This window comes from Triticum urartu, chromosome 7A, assembly GCF_056163025.1.
Source record: "Triticum urartu cultivar PI428250 chromosome 7A, HENAU_Tu73, whole genome shotgun sequence".
In the NCBI taxonomy this organism is placed as follows: domain Eukaryota; kingdom Viridiplantae; phylum Streptophyta; class Magnoliopsida; order Poales; family Poaceae; genus Triticum; species Triticum urartu.
Genome location: NC_141879.1, coordinates 739,376,096 through 739,396,952, shown reverse-complemented (window position 1 = coordinate 739,396,952; position 20,857 = coordinate 739,376,096). Strand labels below are relative to the sequence as shown.

Here is a 20,857-nt window from a genome sequence, read left to right as displayed (position 1 = left end):
GCACCGCGCTACCACCACCAGGGCCGCCGCCCCGATATCCAAGACCTTGACCCCAACTCACCCGAGACCCGTCGCTACCCCAACCAAAGGTACGAGTGGAAAGGCCGCTCCTTTTCACACCCCTGGGCGGCCCCCCGCGCCGAGACCCAAAGGGCCGGCCAAAAAAGGCCTCCATCACCCGTCCTGCTGCACCGGGCGCAAGACGGGCTCGGTCCTGCCGCCGGGCGCGAGACGGGCTCGGTCCTGCTGCCGGGCGCGAGACGAGCTCGGTCTTGCAGCCACGGGCGCGAGACGAGCAATGGACCGCAACTGGGAGCGGACCAGCCCTATGACGAGGGTAGAGCCCGGACGACGAGGGGAGGAATCAAAGGTCGAGGCAGGCCGCTCACAGACGGCCAACGCCGGAGGGGACCGACCGCCGCCGCCGTGAAAAGAACCAGACCATCACCATGAGCTACCACCACGCCGTGGCAGCCCAAATCCATGCCGAGACCCCGAGGAGCATCCCCGAGCCAACTTGCAGCAGTTGTGGCATGCCGCCGAAGACGCAGCCCGCCTCCCGGCCATGGACGCCCGGCGTCCCTCCACCCCGAAAGGCGCAGCCTGACCACCGGCCGCCCCGCCACCACCTTAGCCAGGTCGCCGCCGACACCCACAGGTCCGCCGCCAGCAAGGCCCCCGCCCCCGGAGCCCCAAGATCCGCCGCAAAGGAAGGGGAGGGGGGCAGGACCACTGGGACGCTACACGCCGGGGGGAGGAAGCAGAGCCCGTGGACGGGCCGACGACCGTCGCCGCCGACGCAGAAGGCCGCGCCCCGCGACGCACGCCTCCAGCGCGCGGGAAGAAGACGCCCCGCTGCCGCCTACGCCACGCGGCCTTTGGCCGGCGACGCCACCGGCGGCGGCGAGGGAAGGGAGGCCGGGGAGGGGGGCTGGGCGGCGGCGCTAGGGTTGGCTCCCAGAGTCGCCCGCAGGAGCGACTTGGGAGCGGGGGGGGGGGGGGGGGGAGGGGGGAGGGTTCTTCCTATAGTGGATATGTCGGCTTCGACCTTTCCATGGAAGAAAACCTCATATCTTCATTATTGCAACTGGACATTCATGATCATCGACTAATTGGACACTGCTAAGTGACATATTATTTGGCTCCATGCATTTGTAGTTTGTGAGCTCGACTTCATAAACCGGTAAGATTTTGTAGATTCCAGCTAGTTTAATTACCAATTATTTCTGTAAGTTTTTGTACCTCATGTGACCTTGTAAAAGGCATGCATCCTGCAATTAAAATTACTGGATGAGATTTATAATGATGCATCACAGAGAATTATAAAAAAATATAATAAGATATATGCATATGTAATTTCATATGAGAGTATGACTTTTCAATGCAGTGAAATTGTTTTTGTTACATCACATATGAACATATGTTGATTATTATGTTTTTAAAGTTTATATTGAATATTATGCTCTTGTTTATACCGAAGGGCCCCGGGTTCTAGGTTCACCCTGGGCCCCCGAAAACTCAGGACCGGCCACCACGGCGGCCTAAAGTGTAGATGCCCAGATTTGTGCTGCACAACCTGCTCCAGAGGCCGGCAGTGGAGACAAGCCTCAAGCTTAAGAAAACTCCGTAGAGCAAATAGACCCGAAAACTGGTTGGGCCAAAAGGTGCACACATATCGTCTGAAATAACTTTTGTTTTGTTTAGCTCAATTAATTAACAAATATGTCATTTGGTGGGGGAGAGATTACATAGAAATAGAAATGGTAGTATTAGTTGACATGAACATATCTGAAGCTTACGCAGTGTATACTTGCATACTGTATGTGCACTGCTGGGTTGTCTCTGCTCCAAACATTGCATACCTCTGAAGGAAAAATAGATGCTTAATTCATATGGTCCCATGCTGCAATAACGTATGATCAATATTAAGCATAAGTGGATTTCATTCTTGATGGTAGTTGTCATCAAATTTTTGTGTGGGGTCATGTAAACAAGGCTGCAGTGGGAAAAAATAGTATTTTTTTATGAGTACAAAATGATCAGGTTCAATTGGTGATGGGACTTAGCGAGTATTCTGTAGAATTTAAACAAGTAATTGGACTCACTACCTGTACTTATCTGTCATTTGTTCTCCAGAGTGAGGGTTGGAGCTGCTGCCCTAGGCAGAGCACCATGCCCCAACAGGATTACAGCCCTAGAGAAAACAATCAGGCGGTTTGCAGTCATCGTGCCAAAAATAGGAACGAGCTTTGACACACTTGGAGAGGCGTATGATTGTTACAATTTGTACTTATGGGAAAAAGGATTTGGCATCAAGTATGGAAAAAGCAGGCTAAATGTAAATCGGACAAAATGCAGGCAAGAGATAGTGTGTGGCTGTGTGGTATGGAATTTTCTCTTGAACTATCCATATTATGTTTTATGACATTGTCGGAAATGTGTTCCAACTAACTTGGATAGGTTGGTGATATTTTTTACAGGGTAAACCAGTAGTTGAAAATACTCGCTCCTGCCTATGTGACAACGATTGGTACATAGCTGCCAGTAGTTGGTGATATTTTTTGAACGGTCACCGGGGGGGGGGGGGGGGGGGGGGGGGGGGGGAGGGTATCCCTCCCCACCTGAATAAATTGCTCATTGATAAGGTTATTGCGGTCTAAAGACAACGATTGGTACATAGCTGAGCATCGTGACGAGCACAACCATTCATTATCCCTCATATATGGACTGACGCTACAATGGCCATCGCACAAGCATATAGATGAGTATAGTAGGGACATTGTGAAGCAGCTGAGGCAGAACAATGTGAACCTGGCAAAGGTGTACAACATCATTAGCACTTTTTTGGTAGGATGGAAAATGTACCTTTCACTAAAAGAGCATTGCGAAACCTGTGTCGTAAAATCAACCGCGAACAAGCAGGAGATGATGTCAGGAAAACAATGGAAATATTTCAGGAACTTTGTTCCAAGGACCCGCAGTTCACCTATCAAGTTCAAGCTAACAAAGGCGATCGGATAAGTACTTTAATGTGGGCTAGTGACAACAGCAGGTTACAGTACACCTTCTTCGGGGATGTTGTGACATTTGATAGAACCTATAGGACCAATCTTTATGACATGCCGTTCGGTCTTTCTATGGGAGTGAACAATCATTTTCAGAGCATTATACTGGCAGGTGTGCTAGTTTGTGATGAGAAGGTAGAGACATTAGAATGGGGTTTCTCCGGCCATAATTAAACCTTTCACATAACTATGTTGCAGATTAAGTTATGTTATACTCACTGCGGTGCGGTCCTTTTCCTCTAATCTTAGACCAATGCTGTTGCCGGTGCTATTAGTATAAACGTTGCAATTTGCTCTTCCGTCCAACAACATGTTGCTGGAAAAGTGCTCTTCCTAATAGGTCATTATGTAACAACTAAAATTTTAAGCCATCAATTTCTATATACTTGCAGAGAAGCCACAAAAAGTGCTCCACATAATAGATATAGAAGCAAGGGAATTAAATATGCTCATCCTAAATATGTTGACATTTATGATGCGAGCATGCGGGTGAAATGAATATAGCAGCAGGGTTGATAAACGAATGACGAAGATATAAGAGAGGACACTTCTCTCTATTAGCTAGCTAATAACAACCTAAAAATAACCCCTAAAACAGCCGCTTTTCTAAAAAAAACATGGACTTTTGGTCCCGGTTGGAGCCACCAACCGGGACCAAAGGCCCCCCTGACTGGGCTCGGCGGACCGGCCACGTGGAGGCACATCTGTCCCGGTTCGTGTTTGAACCGGGACTAATTGGTGGAGGTATTAGTAACGACCCATTAGTCCCGGTTCATGAACCGGGACTAAAGGCCATTACGAACCGGGACTAATAGGTGTTTTTCTACTAGTGAAGGAGGAACAAGAGGCTTATAGGCAATTGTTTGGATGTGAACTTGGGGCTTTACCTTTGACTTACCTAGGTATAGCCATTCACCATCATAAGCTAACGAAAAGAGAGTGGAAATGCATCGAAGATCGGTTTGAGAAGAAACTTAGTTGCTGGAAGGGCAAACTTATGTCTTATGGAGGCCGGTTGATTCTTATTAATCCGGTGCTCACGAGTATGCCCATGTTCCTCTTATCCTTCTTTGAAGTTTCAGTTGGGGTTAGGAAAAGGCTGGACTTCTACCGATCAAGGTTTTTTTGGCAGAGTGATGAACTAAAGAGAAAATACTGACTCGCCAAATGGGATATCATCTATAGACCAAAGGACCAAGGGGGTCTGGGTATTGAGAATCTTGAGGTCAAGAATAGATACCTTCTCAGTAAGTGGCTGTATAAGTTATCAGTTGAGACTGACGCAACGTGGGCGCAGATTCTCCGTAACAAGTATCTGCAGTCCAAGAATTTGTCACAGGTGACAGTGAGACCAACTGATTCGCCATTTTGGAAGGGGCTTATGAGAGTTAAGTCAGCCTTCTTTAATAGAACAAAGTTTATTGTTGGTAATGGCAACAATACCCGTTTCTGGGAGGATACTTGGCTTGGTGATACGTCATTGGCGATCCAGTATCCGTCCCTGTATTGTATTGTTTAACGACGTGATGCGCTGGTTGCAACGATTATGCAGTCCATCCCCCTTAATATTCAGTTTCGGAGGGTGCTTGTTGGTGACAGGTGGGAAGCATGGCTTCATTTGGTGAGTAGACTGATGGAGGTTCAGCTAGCTCATCAGCCCGATCAGTTGCGTTGGAAACTTACTAGGTCTGGAGAATTTACGGTTAAGTCGATGTATATCGATGTCATTAACTCTAGTGTCATTCCTAGTTCCAAACATATTTGGAAAGTAAAAGTTCCTTTGAAGATTAAAGTGTTTATGTGGTTCGTACATAAACAAGTCATTTTAACAAAGGACAACTTGGTTAAGCGCAATTGGACAGGATCTACTAGGTGTAGTTTCTGTGATCGGGACGAGACCATTAAACATCTATTCTTTGATTGCCCATTGGCGAGAGTTTTGTGGCGCACTGTGCAAATTGCCTTTAACATTACTCCTCCGAATTCGGTCAGTACGTTATTTGGAACGTGGCTTGTTGGGATAGAGTCCGATACAGCTAGACACATTCGTGTAGGAGTATGTGCGTTTTTGTGGGCAATTTGGAACTGCAGAAATGATTTGGCTTAACAGAACAACAAAATATTCATTTTTTGCAGGTTTTATTCCGAGCTACATCGTTGATCCGTATGTGGTCCTTACTCACTCCGACGGAGGCCAGGGAGCGTTTGGTTACTGCACTAGTACAAAGAGGGGCTTCTGTCCCGGTTGGTAAGGCCCTTTAGTCTAATGCCTCTCCCCTTTAGTTCCGGTTCTTACACGAACCGGGACTAAAGGCCGTGGCCACGTGGAGCTCCACCTTTAGTCCCGGTTGGTAACACACCAACCAACCGGGACTAAAGGAAATTTTATGATTTTTTTAAAAAAAAAATTTGAAATTTTTTTATTTTCAAATTTCTGAATTATTTTAACCTCTAATCTCTAATCACCACCCCTCAATTTATCCTCTAATCTCTAGTCACCCCTCATCATTCCAAATCATCTAACTTCTCAAACGGTCACCCATCCTCCCACTCCCCCAGCCTGAGCACGCTTAACTTCCGGGTTCTATTCTCCCTCGTTTCCAAGTCTGCACTTGTTGTTTTCCTGACAATAGTAAGATGCCAATCCTATTAACCCTCAGAAATTTTGCTTGAGCATGAAGTGACACATTTCACTATTTGAGTTTGAAACTATTGTTTTAAAAAACAATTATTATTTAGTAACACTAATATTTCTTGAGTAATTAGTTTGACCATTGTTTGACCACAGTTTGACCATAGTTTGACCAGATTTGACCAAAATTCAAAAACTGAAATAATTATTTAGTAACACTAATATTCTTGAATAATTATTTAGTAACACTAATACCTCTTGAATAAGTAGTTTGACCATAATACTTCATGATTTTTTGAATTTTTTTGCCTCCAGATCTTAAAAGCCCCGTAACTTTTTTTCTGTTAGGTTTTTGAGGATTTTGAAAATGTTTAACGAGGTTTCCTCGGTTAAATTCGGATGTAACTTTTCGAGTAGATGATTTTTCATATAAAAAACTTTTTCATCCGAGTTCGTATGCAAAAGTTATGCCCATTTTACTAAATTCTAGAGAGATTTTGCAAATAAAGTCGAAATTCATATTTGTAAATTTTCCCAACAACTAGACCACATATCACATGGGAAACTTATTTTCTTTTATTTTTTTGATATTTTCATCATTTTCTTTTATTCTTTTTAAAACTGAAAAAGCGATCCGGGGGGGGGGGGGGGGGGGTAGAGTTTGAAAATGGGAGGGACCTTTAGTACCGGTTCGTGCCATGAACCGGTACTAATGCCTCAAACCCCATTAGTACCGGTTCGTGGCTCGAACCGGGACTAAAGGTCTAACCTTTAGTACCGGTTGGTGCCACCAACCGGTACTAATGGGCATCGCACCCTTTAGTCCCGGTTCATGGCACGAACCGGGACTAAAAGGTCCAGACGAACCGGAACAAATGGCCCACGTGGCCTGGCCGGCCCCCTGGGCTCACGAACCGGGACTAATGCCCCCATTAGTACCGGTTCTGGATTGAACCGGGACTAATGGGCTAACCCGGCCTGGACCAAAGCCCCATTTTCTACTAGTGCTGGATCTGTCCGGTGGGAGATGGTAGCGCGGGATATCTTCAACCAGTTTGGATGACGGTCATGTAATATGATAAACGATTAGTTTACCTATTTTTGTTTTGCCAGCCGGTTGTGGCTCTAGGGCCTTTTGTTTTTGTTTTTGGCGTTGAGGCTCTTTGTGAGCTAGCCTCTCTTTTTGTTTCAAGACTGTAAGTGAACCTTTTTTTTATAAATGTGGCCGTATGCATCGTTCTGATGCAGAGGCCGGGGAGCCCACCTTTAAAAAAAAAGATCGATTGAAGAATTAGCAGATTAATTCAATGATTGACCCGTTAAATCATGCAGCTAGCCAAGGGGAATGTGGTGGCTGGAGTCCACGGCTGGTAGCTACGAAAAGGAAAGAAAATATTGCTTACGCATTCTACCAAACACCACCCTCAGTGCGTAGAAACACGATGATGATGAAGCCTCATTCAGGACTATTACAGCGTGGGTTCGCTTCACGCGAGCGTCGGAGAAAGAATGGCCGGAGCCGGCGAGCGTCGTGACGGCGCGCCGACTGGTGCGGGCGGACGCTAGCCTACACAGGAAGCGGGGCAGGGGATGCAGGTGAGTTACCGGGGGGAACGGCGCGCAGTCTCCAGTCGAGTTTGAGGCGTGCTGTCGCCGCCGACGACGACGAGGAGATCGCCGTCGCGGGCCTTGCCGTCGCGTCCCACCGACAGCAGGATAGCAGCGAGGGCAGATGGGCCTGGAAGGGATTATTATTGTGATAGTATCTGGGTGTGTATGGCCCAGCCCGGCCAGGACTAGTGTGTTTCAAATAATTACTTCCTTCCTTTTTTTTTTACTTCTAAAAGAATAATTTCATGATATATCTTTGTGCCGTCCTTTTCTTCGACTCTATTTCAAGCTTGCCTACATCGGTGACACCATATGGTCGGCTGCAGCATCAATGGAGTGATCAATGAATAAGAAACATTTGCAACACACGTTCTGATACGAAAACAAAGCAACAGAATATGCTGGAAGAATGGACAATTTATTCAAACTGTGCTGCTTAACACTAATCACTACGTACATATCTGAAGAGCAAACGATGCTCCAGGTTCGTCGATTCAAAAATCTAGCTAGCTAGGATGTCACAGCTAGCCGTCCACACTGAAGCAGCAGTTTGTTACAACACTTGAGCCTTTTCTTTCTCAGGTTCTTTGCTTTTGAGTAAGTTTACACTAGGGAAGAATTGTTGTACTGATCAACACTACAGAAAAGCATGCATCATTTTCCGAGGTCGCATCGTCATCGTCATCTGTGGTGCGCTGAATTCTGTCCATCCTGCTTGCTCCCGTCGACGAACAAGATGAGCAGTGGGGGCAGGAAGGAAGGAGGGAGTGTAAAGTGGCATTTCTTAGAGAGCGGAGAGATCCAACATGATTTGTGTTGGTGATCAAAGGTGTGATTTGTATGCATGCACGACACGATGCACGCTTGAGAGCCTAACTAATTCCTAGATGCTGCTCAAAACTGTGTATATTTTCACAAGGACTAAGAGGGGAGGTGGAGAAAGATGGTGTGGTGGGGAGCTCAGCTCACCGGTGGTGGCAGCAAGCTAGATCAGGACGTGGCGGCAGTGCCAAGGTCTGACCAGAGCAGGCAGTGGTGGAGTCTGGAAAGAGACGGCGGTCCTGTGGGAAATAAGACAGAGGAGCCAAGCGTCTGGCTTCATCAAAAGGAGTTGAAACCTGCACGATGATGACGCAACATGCTCAGTACCAGAAAATCATCATGTCACAATGACAAGATGTAATGTGACTTCACTAAACACGCACTGAATCACCACCTCTTGATGTAATTACTTACCTTTGGAACGACAGAGGCTCTCTGCAGGCAATTAACTTCTGAATGCCAACTTGTCAATTCATTGTCAAATTGTTGTGCACTGCATGAACCGAGTAATGAATGTAAGACTCGGAAACTCCCGAATATGAATGTTCAGTTTATTATCAATTAGATTCGGTCAGCAGGTGAACCTGCCAAAGTTGTACTGAAACTCCGCCGGATGGAAGTGAAACGTCAAAGTAAAGCAATCTTCAAAGTATGCACATAGTGTAACTGGCCGTTGGTGGTACCATAATCAACCTGTTCCAGTGTTGCACGAAACATGTTTTTATTAGCATCCAGATATGTTCAGACAAAAAGGCCAATCAAACATTCTTTATTTAAACCAACAAGAATGGAACAAGTTAAAAGAAAGGAACATTCATGTATAGCAGAAACAAACAGGCATTCACGTCTAGGTCAATCAATCAGCTATCCCCAGATCGTGTCTTCAAATTTTACCATGCAATGCAAGCAAACTGCAGTGCTCCAATTTCAAATACCAGTACCACAATACATACAATGTAATCTAAGGGCTGCCAGAACTGCATGGGCAAGGAAGGTAGGTGTAAAACACAGAAGCATGCCGGAATTGAACAACAAATAAGGAATTAGCCGGCCGGCAGATGGATTGACTAATGACCGACATATGCACACGCCGGAATGAAGCAACAAATAAGGAATTACCTTTGAAATGGTGAATGCACGTGCGCAGCTCTCCATCTAGACATCAAGGCAGAGGCTCTTTGCAGGTTAATTACTTTTGCTATTTGAATGTAACAACCAACTTAGCTTCTGAATACCGACTTTTGTATTCACCGTTGGCTGCAACCTGTTCTGCAGAAATAGAATAACGAATCTAAGACCCAAAAAATGATGAACGAGGTCATGGAATTCCTCATCATGGATATAGTTGGCTCAGACCTTACTTTAATTCGCTGGGCAAAATTTGAGCTGAAACGTTAGTTGGATGTGTGTGGTCTTCACCGGTTTTCCTTGATTAACTGTGATATGTACGGTGTTTGGGTCTGGTTTCCCTTATGAACTGGACCAATTCCCTTCTTCTTAATGCAATGCAGGAGCTCCCCACCCTCTGACGAGGTTCCGTCAAAAGAAGGTTGACACACGGCTGCACGGTGATGCTGCCACCAATTACATGAAACGAATCAGCACCGAAAATATGTAATGTAGTAACTTGTTTAAACGCGTAATGAATCACCACCACACCTCAGGAACTAATCAACTACCTCTGAAATGGTCGATTATGATCAACCGAGCCCTGCATTAATGCCAACTTCTAAATCCACTGTTTATTGTAATTGGTCTGGAGAATCCAAGTAACGAGTGTAAGACTAAATAAAAGACGATAAACAAGGTAATGGGATTCATGGATATAATTTCTCAGTCATTACTTTCGTTGGTCAACAGCCAACAGGCGAACCTGCTAAACCTGAACTGAAGCTCTGAAGCTTGAGACTTGAGACTGAGTCTAGTGGGCGGTCAGGGGTAGCATGGACTTATGAACAGATAATCTGGTCGCTGATGCCACACATGTATGGAAAAAACCGGTGCTATAGTATGGATCTTTTTTTCCCTTTCTAAAAGAAGTGATAGAACGGCCAAACTAACCTTTGTAATGGATGGCCGATGCAGAACTGGGCAGCTCCTTCAGGACATTACGGCATATTCTTCTTTTGTCCGAATTCCAACAGGAAAAATGACAGTTCACTGTAATGGTTCTGCAGAATGAAATTAATGAATATAAGGTGAGATAATTAGCAATGTAAGGGCACTAACGTAATATAGATGCTTAGATATTACTTTGAGCTCGTCGTAAATCAACCTACCAAGCAGAGACTGAAACTCTGAAGGATGCAAGTGAAACTTCACCATATATGCAAACTGCGCAATCTGCACAAGATGCAGTTGGCAGTTGATTGTACTCCGAACCAACAAAGAGCTTGAAAAAATATGTGCCTGTCCAATACCGCACAAAATAGTAGGCGTTTTAGCATTGAGATATTCAGAAAAGGGTAAGGAAACATATATGATTGCATTATGCCACCAAACAATGGAGCAAAGAAGGTGTGGTGCTTACCCATATAGTACATTAAAAGCAATGTTATATCGTCTAAAACTTCTTTGATATATATTTCCCCAATACTCCAAACAAGCAATGCACACAACCTAGCTCGATCTAGGATCTGAGACCTGAAATATTTCCAAACCGTGAAGGTTAGGATAATCTTCATACTACTCCCTCCGTTCCGATTTACTCGTCGTGGTTTTAGTTCAAATTTGAACTAAAACCACGACGAGTAAATCGGAACGGAGGGAGTACAAATTAGCAGAAAACAAGAAGGGCTCGCATGTTACTAGTGACGTACCTTGGCCGGGCTAGTGAATGCACACATTAGCATCTGGGTTTGTTCCCTTTAATTTCCGGAGTTGCTCATTTAGCTCGCGACTGCAACCCGTTACGCTTACACTTAGCGAAGTGCGGAAGCCCCCCTTGGGCAGAGATCGGATTTGAAGACAATGATTGACCTCTAGGTTGCAAAGAGAAGGAAGGTTGTGTAACACTTGAGGAAGGCATGGCAGATTCGGGCAATCCGCAAATGTGAGGTAACGGAGGGAGGTGAGGAGCTGAAGAGCTCCATCTTCCTCTCCCGTGAAGCCTTCTGCCCGCTGATCATACCTGAAGTGTAAATTCCGAAGGGTAGTGGCGAGGAGGCTGCAGATGGGAGCAACAAGCACCGCTGAGATGCAATCCACGGTAAGATATTTCAATTGGAAGGAGACCGCGGGCAATGATAGGTTGGTCCTTGCTACCACCAATTCCGACAACAGATCTGCTAATATAGAGCGGCTAAGACAATTTCCTCTGTTATACACAAACAAAGAGTTGAGGTTTACCGTGATGAGAGGATTAAATCCATCCATTGTTAAATTCTCACAGTCCAGCAAAGCTAGAGATTTGAGACAAGTGAGGTCTGAGAGCAGAGCCATTGACTGCATGCCTGACTCCCCGTGGATCTCAAGGACTTTGAGGGAAGCAGGGAAAGGCTTGATGGTGTGAGTTGCTTCAGTGGGCCACTTAAAGAAGTTGCCACAGTCTTTTACTATAAGTTGCTGGAGCCACATGAAGTCCTGCAGTCCATGCCACGTGATGTTGCATCTGCTGAAATATAGATCTACTTCACGCATGTTATCCCAGGCCAGCTCACCGCTATACCCATCAATAAACAAGCCCTCACCATCATAAGACAGCTCTGTGGAACCAACTCTCACAAGACAAGATGTCAGTGTGGGAGTGTGAGGCATGGCGGGCAGAGACAACTTTGGGCAATCATGAACAACAAACTTTGACAGATTGGCATAAGAGACAGAGCACTCCAGAAAGGGCACAACACAGAGTTTGGGACAATCTTTGCAGCTGATGCATTCAAGTCTTGAAAAAGATTGGGCATTAGCCCCCCCAACCCACTCAACAAATTCAGGTAATCTGTCAAGAACAATATTCTTCAAATTCACAAAGCTTTTGTCCGTAACACCACCCAAGCAAGGTCTGATCTCACGAAGTACGGAAATGCTGATCAATGTGAGTGACGTGAGATGCAATAGCTGCCCAAAAGGTGGATGGGTGCCCCAAGACACATCCTCTAGGTGGAGAGACCCCAACATTTTGATGCTAATGTCACCACACAACCAACTAGGGCCAATTGTACCACCATGATTTCTAATTTCAAGTGCTTCAAGATTAGGGTGTGGCTGAAGAGCATCAAGAACATCACTATGTTGGAGTTCCGTACCACAAACTAACCCAAGCTTTTTCAAATCTCTTTTACACACAAGCTTGGCTTCTTTAGCCTCTTCCATGGTTGCCACCTTCTCAAGACCATATATAGTGAGTTCTCCTCCAAGCTCATTTAGTTCCCCCAACTCCCTCAGTTCAAACCCAACACTCTCTTTTCTAACGCTGAATTCTTTGAGCTCCTGTAAGCATTTCATCTTTCCGACACCGGGAACTCGGGCATGGTGGTAACCACCAACACCAAAATGACGTAAGTTGATAAGACGGTTAATATCTTTAGGTAAGTTCGAATGAAGATCAAAAAAGTATAAATATTTCAAGTGATAGAATCTGGATAGTGTACTAGCAATTAGCCAATAGTCTGAATTTGGGTGCAAAAGTTTTAGGTACCGGAGGTGGATAAGTTTTGAAAAATTGAGTGGCAAAGGTTCTTTGAACCCCACTCTTATAAGTAGGACACGGAGACCCTCTACTTCTTTACAAATATCTTTCAAAATACCATCTATTGTGACTCCATATCCTCCAAAAATCATCAAAGCCCGCAAATTGGCCATGTCTATCTTGCTTCTCAATTTAATCATTTCTACACTAAAATTCCCTTCATACCTACCTTCTATTGTGATGGATAAGTGTCGAACAGTTTGTGGGATGTCACCAACTCTAAAACCTGAACTACATATGTTGAGGCACTCTGGTGATGAAACACTTCGAGACAGTTCATGTAATAAATCATGAATTACATAGTATGGTTCCTTGTTATGATCCACTACCTTAACAAGAAAACCATTCTCTACAAATTCTTCAATATAATTCTCATCTTTTTCTATGACCCCTAGAGCAATCCAAAAATATGTAATAACTAAATTCCTAAACTGATAATCTTCAGGGAACAAGGCAAAATATGAAAAGCATTTTTTTAGATGAAAAGGAAGGTGATCATAGCTAATCCGCAACGATGGCATAATGTCATCACTATTTTTTTGCTTTTGCCACTCATTGTTGTTAAGAACTCCGGTCCAATGTTCTCGAGAAAATTCCTTCCTTAGTAACCGACCAACTGTTTTGGCTGCTAGCGGTGAACCTTTCAATTTATTTGCAATATCTCTTGCTATATCATCAAATTCTTCCTGGCAATAATCAAGTTTGTTTCCCTCAAATATTAATGCTTTAAAGAACGTGAAGAATTCATCAAATTCTAGACCTTGCAGTGCTATAGGGTTGGTTGTTTTCACCATTTCAGCCTTTGTTGGAAATCTAGTTGTGACAAGAACCATGTTACCCTTGGCTTCCCCCTTCATGAATGGAGCTAACAATTTTTTCCATCCCTCACTACTGCATTCCCATATATCATCAAGGACAATTAAAAACCTTTTAGACTTGAGTTTCTCTGCTATGGATATTTGGAGCTGATCTAAGCTTGTTGTCTTATTTGGAGAGTTGCTTCCTTCTATGCTGCTAAGGATCTGCTGGCTGAGTCTAAGCTCATCGAAGTCAGTAGATACACATACCCAAACCCTAACAGCAAAGTGTTCTTTTATCCTCTTATCATTATACAGGTGTTGGGTGAAAGTTGTCTTTCCAATACCCCCTGGACCAACTATAGGAAGAACAGAAAGGGGTTCACACTGCTCTGTGGCAGTAGTGAGGATATCATCTACAGTTTTACCAAAAATAGCTCTCCTCCCATACAATGTATCTTGGACAATGGTCGACCCTGTGATACGGTGTCTTTGGGTGACTGTTGTGGTGGTGCTATGTGGTGGGATTAGCTGGAGCAACTTGGAGACACGATCACACAGGAATTTTATTTCCTCTATCACCGACTTGATTTTTTTGGACATGGCAACTCTGCCGAAAGACAACTTAACAACTGGACCATCATTACCATCACTGTCAGGGTTCAGTATTGCATTGGGTGGATTATCAGCAATGACAGCAGCAGCAACACCATCATCATGGTCTTTCATGTGCGAACAAGAAAAGCATGCAAGACAGTTACCGACAGTGTAGCGAAGGGCATGTCGACCGTGGCGAGCATGGCCACGGAGGTCATCACCCAGGTCCGGCACCGCATAGTGGGTGCCGTCGAGCTGGTCCTGGATGATGAAGTAGTGGAGCTCATCCAGCGCGTCCTCAGCTTCATCGGCTTTGGCGCTGAGCTCCTGCAGCAACACCCGCAGGCCGTTGTTGTCGCTCACACCCTTGCCCCTCGCCTGGGCCTCTTGCAGTAGCCCTTGCGTGAACAAGAGATCACGTTTCATCTCCGTGTAGTTGAGGCCGAGCTGGGAGCTGGCAACAAACGCCTCCACGAGCTCATTGGACAGCAGACTGAGCACGCTGCCAATGAGCCCGTTCGCCGCGCCAATCGCCGCCTCCATCTCCTCCGGCGCCCCAGCAGGCAAGTTTAAGTATGGTGGTTGGTGGTATGTATAGGTGGTTGGTGGTATTGCTGTTCGGATGTGTGTCCCTGGTGGGTTGATGGATGGACCCTTTTATAGAACAGATATGTAGGCACAGAGCGGCTAATCCTCTCCAGTTAGCAATAACTATGTAGTAAAGTTTTGTGCTACTAAAGAGACCTAGATCTGAACTTGAAGCACGAGCCAGGCCAGCATAAGAAAATCAATCAGGAACCCGAGGAAGAAGACAGTCCATGTGAAAGCAACAAAGCACGGGACAAAGAGGTGCAGAATTTTTAAGGAAGAAGAGCAGAGTGACCAGCTGCATTGACTCGATGGAAATCGCTGCGACCGACCGTTGCTAATGCCTTGTTTCATCTGCACGCGCGCGTGCATGTGAGGCGATCGATGATGAACGGGATGGGGAGCCACAGCTCGAGGTGCCTGTCATGGCATGAGGAATGGGGCTATGCAATGGTTTTGAGTTGTAGTTCCTGTTTAGTGTCTGGACACACAGAGCATGATCCACGTCTAGACTATGCCATTTTCCACTAGTCTTGTTTGCAAAGAGGATGCTCTCTGTACTCCTGCTCTTGTCATCCTCTTCAGTTAACTCATAATTACAGTAGTGAAGTTTGTACTAGTACTAAGCTAGCTAGATCTAAAACTGAAGCACCAGCCAAGGCAGTATACAAATGAATCAGGAACGCGAGGGGGACGACAGTCCATGTGAAACCAACTTTTTTGATAAAGGGCGTTTTTATTATCTCAAAATGTAGCATCAAGCGATACAAAGCACTTAGAGTACCACCCGGCCTCTGCATAACTAGGATGCACACAGCCAAACAAAAAAAAAAGCTGACAAGAAAAAAAACCCGACAATTCGGCAACAGTAGAGTCCTATAGACTGACACTATGCCTATGTCGAAACGGTTGGTGGACCGATCCAGAGATTATGCTGCCACCCATGTTGGGTAAAAACCTCCATAGCCACCTGCTCCAATCGCGTACACACCGCCTTGAATAGCGGTAGGTACTCCGCACGTTGTAGCATAGACCACATACGAAGCGAGTGCGTACAACGAAAAATAACCTGCAAAGGAGAAGCATTTTTGTCATTAAAAACCAAATCGTTTCTACATAGCCAAAGCGACCATAGTAAGGCGTACGCTCCCACCCTTATTAGCGTTTTGAATCTATTTGAAATACCATCCAACCAATGACCAAAAATATTGGCAACACTTGTGAGCGGATACAAATTTGACGCTATTTGGATGAATGACCACGTAGAACGCGCAAACTTGCATTGAAAAAAAAGGTGTTTGATTGTCTCGTCAAGAGTACAAAAACAACACTTCTTACTTCCTGGCGAGTTGCGTCGTGCAAGGTTGTCTTTGGTTAGCACAACACCTCTACGAAGATACCACATGAATATTTTAACTTTTAGTGGAATCTTTGCCTTCCAGATTTTCTTGTTATTGCTCTCCGGTACCTCAGAATGCGTGAGCGCACGATACATAGAGTCTACCGTGAAAGACCCTGATGTAGTAAGGTTCCAGCGAAACACATCACGCCCTTGTGTCAGGTTAATCAGATCCAGACGGGATAACAGATTATGCCATGACATAAGTCGGGCGCCAACCAAATCCCGCCTGAATGAAATATTCGGCGGGGATGAGCTGAGCACCTGCGCAATAGTATTGTTCTTATCGCGAGCAATGTTGTACAAGGCTGGATATTGTTCTCGGAGACTGGCATTGCCTAGCCAGATGTCTTCCCAGAAACGAATCTCTGACCCGTCCTTTATCGCGGAAGACCCAAAGCGAAAGAGTTGTTTCTTTGCTGCCATTAGGCCAGCCCAAAAGTGTGAGTCGCCAGGTTTCCAATATGCCTGAGACACCGCCTTTTGGCCTAGATACTTGTTGCGCAGCATGGTTTGACAACCACCATCCTCAGTAAGAAGTTTGAACAACCATTTACTAAGTAGGGCCTCATTCTTGACCTGCAGGTCATGAATTCCAAGGCCACCTTGGTCTTTCGGCCTACAAACCACGCTCCATTTGGTCAGCCGGTATTTTTTCTTTTCACCATCTCCTTGCCAAAAGAATCTAGACCTAAAATAGTCCAATCTTTGCAAGACCCCTTTTGGGAGTTGGAAGAAAGAAAGCATATAGAGAACCATATTTGTGAGGACAGAGTTTATCAAAACCAGTCGTCCTCCAACTGAGAGCAACTTGCCTTTCCAATTGCTCAACCGTTTCTCCAGCCGCTCCTCTACATGCTTCCACTCCGCAATGGTGAGACGTCGATAATGACTAGGTATTCCCAGATATTTGATCGGGAATTGGCCAAGTGCGCAACCAAACAGGTCCGCGTAATCGGCCGCTGCCTCCATGGCTTCTCCAAAGCAGAACACTTCGCTTTTATGGAAGTTAATTTTAAGACCTGACATTTGCTCAAACGCTGACAACAGGAGTTTCATGTTTCGAGCCTTGTCCAGGTCATGTTCCATAAAAAGTATTGTGTCATCAGCATATTGCAGAATAGAGAGGCCACCATCCACAAGGTGTGGCACTACCCCAGCAATTTGCCCGTCCTGCTTGGCGCGCTCAATCAGAATAGCCAACATGTCAGCCACAATGTTAAATAACATTGGGGACATGGAGTCACCCTGCCGTAGTCCTTTTTTTGTCTGGAAGTAATGACCTACATCATCATTGACTTTGATGGCCACACTACCTCCAGTTACAAAATTTTGGATCCACTTGCACCATTTTTCAGAGAAACCTTTCATCCTTAGGGCCTGTTGGAGAAAAGACCATTTGACCTTGTCATAGGCTTTTTCAAAGTCAATTTTGAATACTACTCCACTTAGGTTTTTCCGATGCATCTCGTGGACGGTTTCATGCAGGATTACTACGCCATCAAGTATATTCCTTCCTTGCATGAAAGCCGTTTGAGATGGTCGGACAACATTGTTAGCTACCGAGTTAAGCCGATTCGTAGCCACTTTGGTGAAAATCTTGAAGCTGACATTAAGGAGGCATATGGGTCTGAACTGCTGGATCCGTTCAGCCTCCTTAATCTTTGGCCACAAGACAATCTCGCCAAAATTAAGCCTAAATAGCTCAAGTCGGTCGGCATGAAGACAATTGAACAACTCCATAAGGTCATCCTTGATGATATCCCAGAAATTCTGATAGAATTCTGCGGGGAAACCATCTGGGCCTAGAGCTTTGTTATGTTCCATTTGGAACACCGCAGCTTTCACCTCCTCTTCCGAGAATGGTGCCGTCAGAATATCGTTTTCTTCTGCCGTGACTTGTGGAATGTCATCTGTTCGGGTCTCGTCGAGGGTGAAATTCCCTTCAGCCGGCGCTCCGAACAGAGATTTGTAGTATTTGGTGATATAATTTTTGAGCTCCTCTTGACCTTCGATCCGCCCCTCATCTTGTTGGAGACTATAAATACATTTCTTCCTATGCCGCCCATTAGCGACCAATTGGAAGTATCTTATATTACTATCACCCATCAAAATGAAATCGGCTTTGGATCTCTGGTAGTATTTGATCTCCTCTTCTCGCAGAAGACGGGCAATCTTCTCATTAGATTGATTTTTTAATTCAATCTCTTGTTGAGATAAGATGCGCGTCTCTGCAATTTTGTCGAGGTCATCAATAATGGTAGAGAGCCGTTGTTTTTCTTTTTTATAAATCCCGTTGGTATGTTTTGCCCATCCAGAGAGGTGTTGCCTCATGGCCCTTATTTTAAAGTTCCATCTCTGAATATGTGTACGAGCAACAGCGGGCCTCTCCCAAATATTCTTGATCATGTCTACAAATCCATCCCTATGCATCCATCCCAATTCAAATTTGAAAGGGCGTCGGGTAGCTGGGTTCGTAGAATTAGAATCCAGAATGATGGGTGCATGATCCGATAAAGCCTCAATACGCTCTAGGGCTCGCACGGTTACCAGAGGAAATTTTAATTCCCATTTGGTATCCATGAGTACCCTATCAAGTTTCTCGTATGTCGGCACATGTCGGTTATTAGCCCAAGTGAACTGCCGTCCTGACATACTAGCCTCCCGAAGATCCAAACTGTCTATGACAGCATTGAATAGAAAAGGCCAATGAGTGTCAAAACGGTCATTATTTTTCTCTTCCTGATACCTAAGGATACTAAAGTCCCCTCCAATAAGCATTGGATGCGGGTTATCCTTAGCAGATTTACCAATTCCCGAAGGAAAGCGGACTTATGCTCATCTTGGGCAGCCCCATAGACCGCGACAAGAGTCCATGTAAAATTATCAGCTCTGTTTCTTAGGTGAAATTTTATATGAAATTCACCGATCGAAAAGGCTAACAAGTCCATGACTGTTGTCAGTATCCCAAGAAGGATTCCTCCAGACCTTCCACGAGCTGGTAGACTATGCCATGTGTAGTCGAAACCACCTGATAGGTGATCGAGGACATGCGGGCGAAAGTCACACTTACCAGCCTCGGAAATTGCCACAAAATCCAAACCATGTTCCCGTACACAATCACCTATGCGTTTATGTTTAGCCAAGTCCGAGAGACCTCTGCTATTCCAAAACATGCCTCTCATGTGGAAACTCGGATTGGTGTGGAACTCTTCGCCTTCTTGGGCTGCTTTTGTTTCTTTTTAGAGGCATGTGATTTAGATTTCCGCGAAGACGCTGTGAAGTCACATAACATTGACCCAGGTCTTGCGTCATCCAATACAACCTCGGTAACCTCACCAACCAAGTGGGAGATTAGCGGACCATCATATTTGGCATCCGCTTCATCATCGTCCTCGGTTTCTGGGTCAGGAATGGTGGTATTACACTTCGGAGAAACCTTTAAACGGTCGATCTCCATATGTTTAAGTACCCCAACCGACAGATTAATATCATTATCATTCTTTCCCATAGAGACCCCCACGTTATATAAGCTGTTATTAATGCGAGTATCCGAAAAAGAAAGAAATGATTTAACGGAAGAGGTACCTGGCGTGGAGTCCAAATTCCTCGAGGCCTGGCGGCGCATTGCCTTCGCTAGTGCATGCTCATCTGTCGGAGAAGAACCATCCGCCGAGACTGGGTGGCGATTACTACGTCGAAGGGGCGAAGCCAATCCTCCAGACATAGTACCCTCCGGTGTTGCCGAGTGGGCCATCGGTGAAGGCTGCGGAATCACCCTTGTCCCAGAGGTCGGTGAAGAAGAACGTGCTGCCGGTCCCACCAAATCAATCGCAATGGGTGTCGTGGCAGAAGGACCCGAACGAGCCGCCGGTGGACTGAGAGGAACTATAGCGACCGGAGCGCGAACTGAGGAAGGTGTCGCAGACCCCGTCACCATGCCTTGCACTTGTACGGGAGCAGAAGCGGGAGCATGCAAAACATGCGTTGCGCCCGCGTCCATGGCTGACTGCCCGAGCGTCGCCTGCTCAAGGTCTGCCGGCTGATGCACCTGAGACGGGACAACCGCTTGTGGGTTTCTGGGTGTGCATGCACCCGCTGACCGCCCTGTAGCAGCGGCCACATCATGCACGTCTTGTGGCTGCATGGTCTCTACCTGCACATGCATGTGTGTAGCTCCCTGGGCTGTAGGAACGTTGGATGTTGCCAATGCTTGAGCAGACGCGGTTGGCACAAGAAATGTAGCCGAAACATCAACTGTAGCTGCAACATCTTGCACAGGATTATGCAGAACATTGACTTGTGGTGGCACTATAGCATGTTCAAAGCCCAAATAAGTAGTCTGCATGGGAACAACAGTGGAGACAGATTGAGCTCCACACGTCGTATTACCACCATTCATTTGGACCTTTTTTGCTCGCTTGCTAGCATCCCTATCTGGCATATCCTCATCCCGGTTAGCACCATCATCATGCCCATCATCATGGTTTTCCCAAATCCGAGGAATAAAGTCATCATCCGGAACAAAATCACCCTCCTCCAGCACAAACCGAAAGGCATATCCATTAAGCTTGACATAAACATCAGAGGAGACCATGTGAAACCAACTAAGCACGGGAGAAAAGGTGCAGCATTTTTAAGAAAAGATTAACAGAGTGA

At 45.6% G+C, this 20,857-nt stretch overlaps 1 protein-coding gene across 4 annotated transcripts; it reads right to left on the bottom strand.

Annotated features, from left to right (window-relative positions):
* Positions 1 to 7,749: 7,749 nt before the first annotated feature.
* On the bottom strand, positions 7,750 to 14,825 carry LOC147962544 (putative disease resistance protein RGA3). Of its 4 annotated transcripts, XM_087535905.1 has the most exons (11): positions 10,950 to 14,825; positions 10,661 to 10,773; positions 10,410 to 10,539; positions 10,192 to 10,301; positions 9,975 to 10,101; positions 9,810 to 9,886; positions 9,487 to 9,704; positions 9,250 to 9,399; positions 8,715 to 8,823; positions 8,545 to 8,623; positions 7,750 to 8,426 (listed from the first exon to the last, which is right to left on the bottom strand). In XM_087535905.1, exon 1 carries the CDS (start codon positions 14,752 to 14,754, stop codon positions 10,960 to 10,962), a length of 3,795 nt encoding a protein of 1,264 aa, XP_087392031.1. In that variant the 5' UTR covers positions 14,755 to 14,825; the 3' UTR covers positions 7,750 to 8,426; positions 8,545 to 8,623; positions 8,715 to 8,823; positions 9,250 to 9,399; positions 9,487 to 9,704; positions 9,810 to 9,886; positions 9,975 to 10,101; positions 10,192 to 10,301; positions 10,410 to 10,539; positions 10,661 to 10,773; positions 10,950 to 10,959. The 4 variants fall into 4 exon arrangements, with proteins under 4 accessions (XP_087392031.1, XP_087392030.1, XP_087392033.1 ...); XM_087535904.1 differs by having other exon boundaries at positions 9,810 to 10,101; XM_087535907.1 differs by having other exon boundaries at positions 9,492 to 9,704; positions 9,810 to 10,101.
* Between the last annotated feature and the right edge of the window lie 6,032 nt (positions 14,826 to 20,857).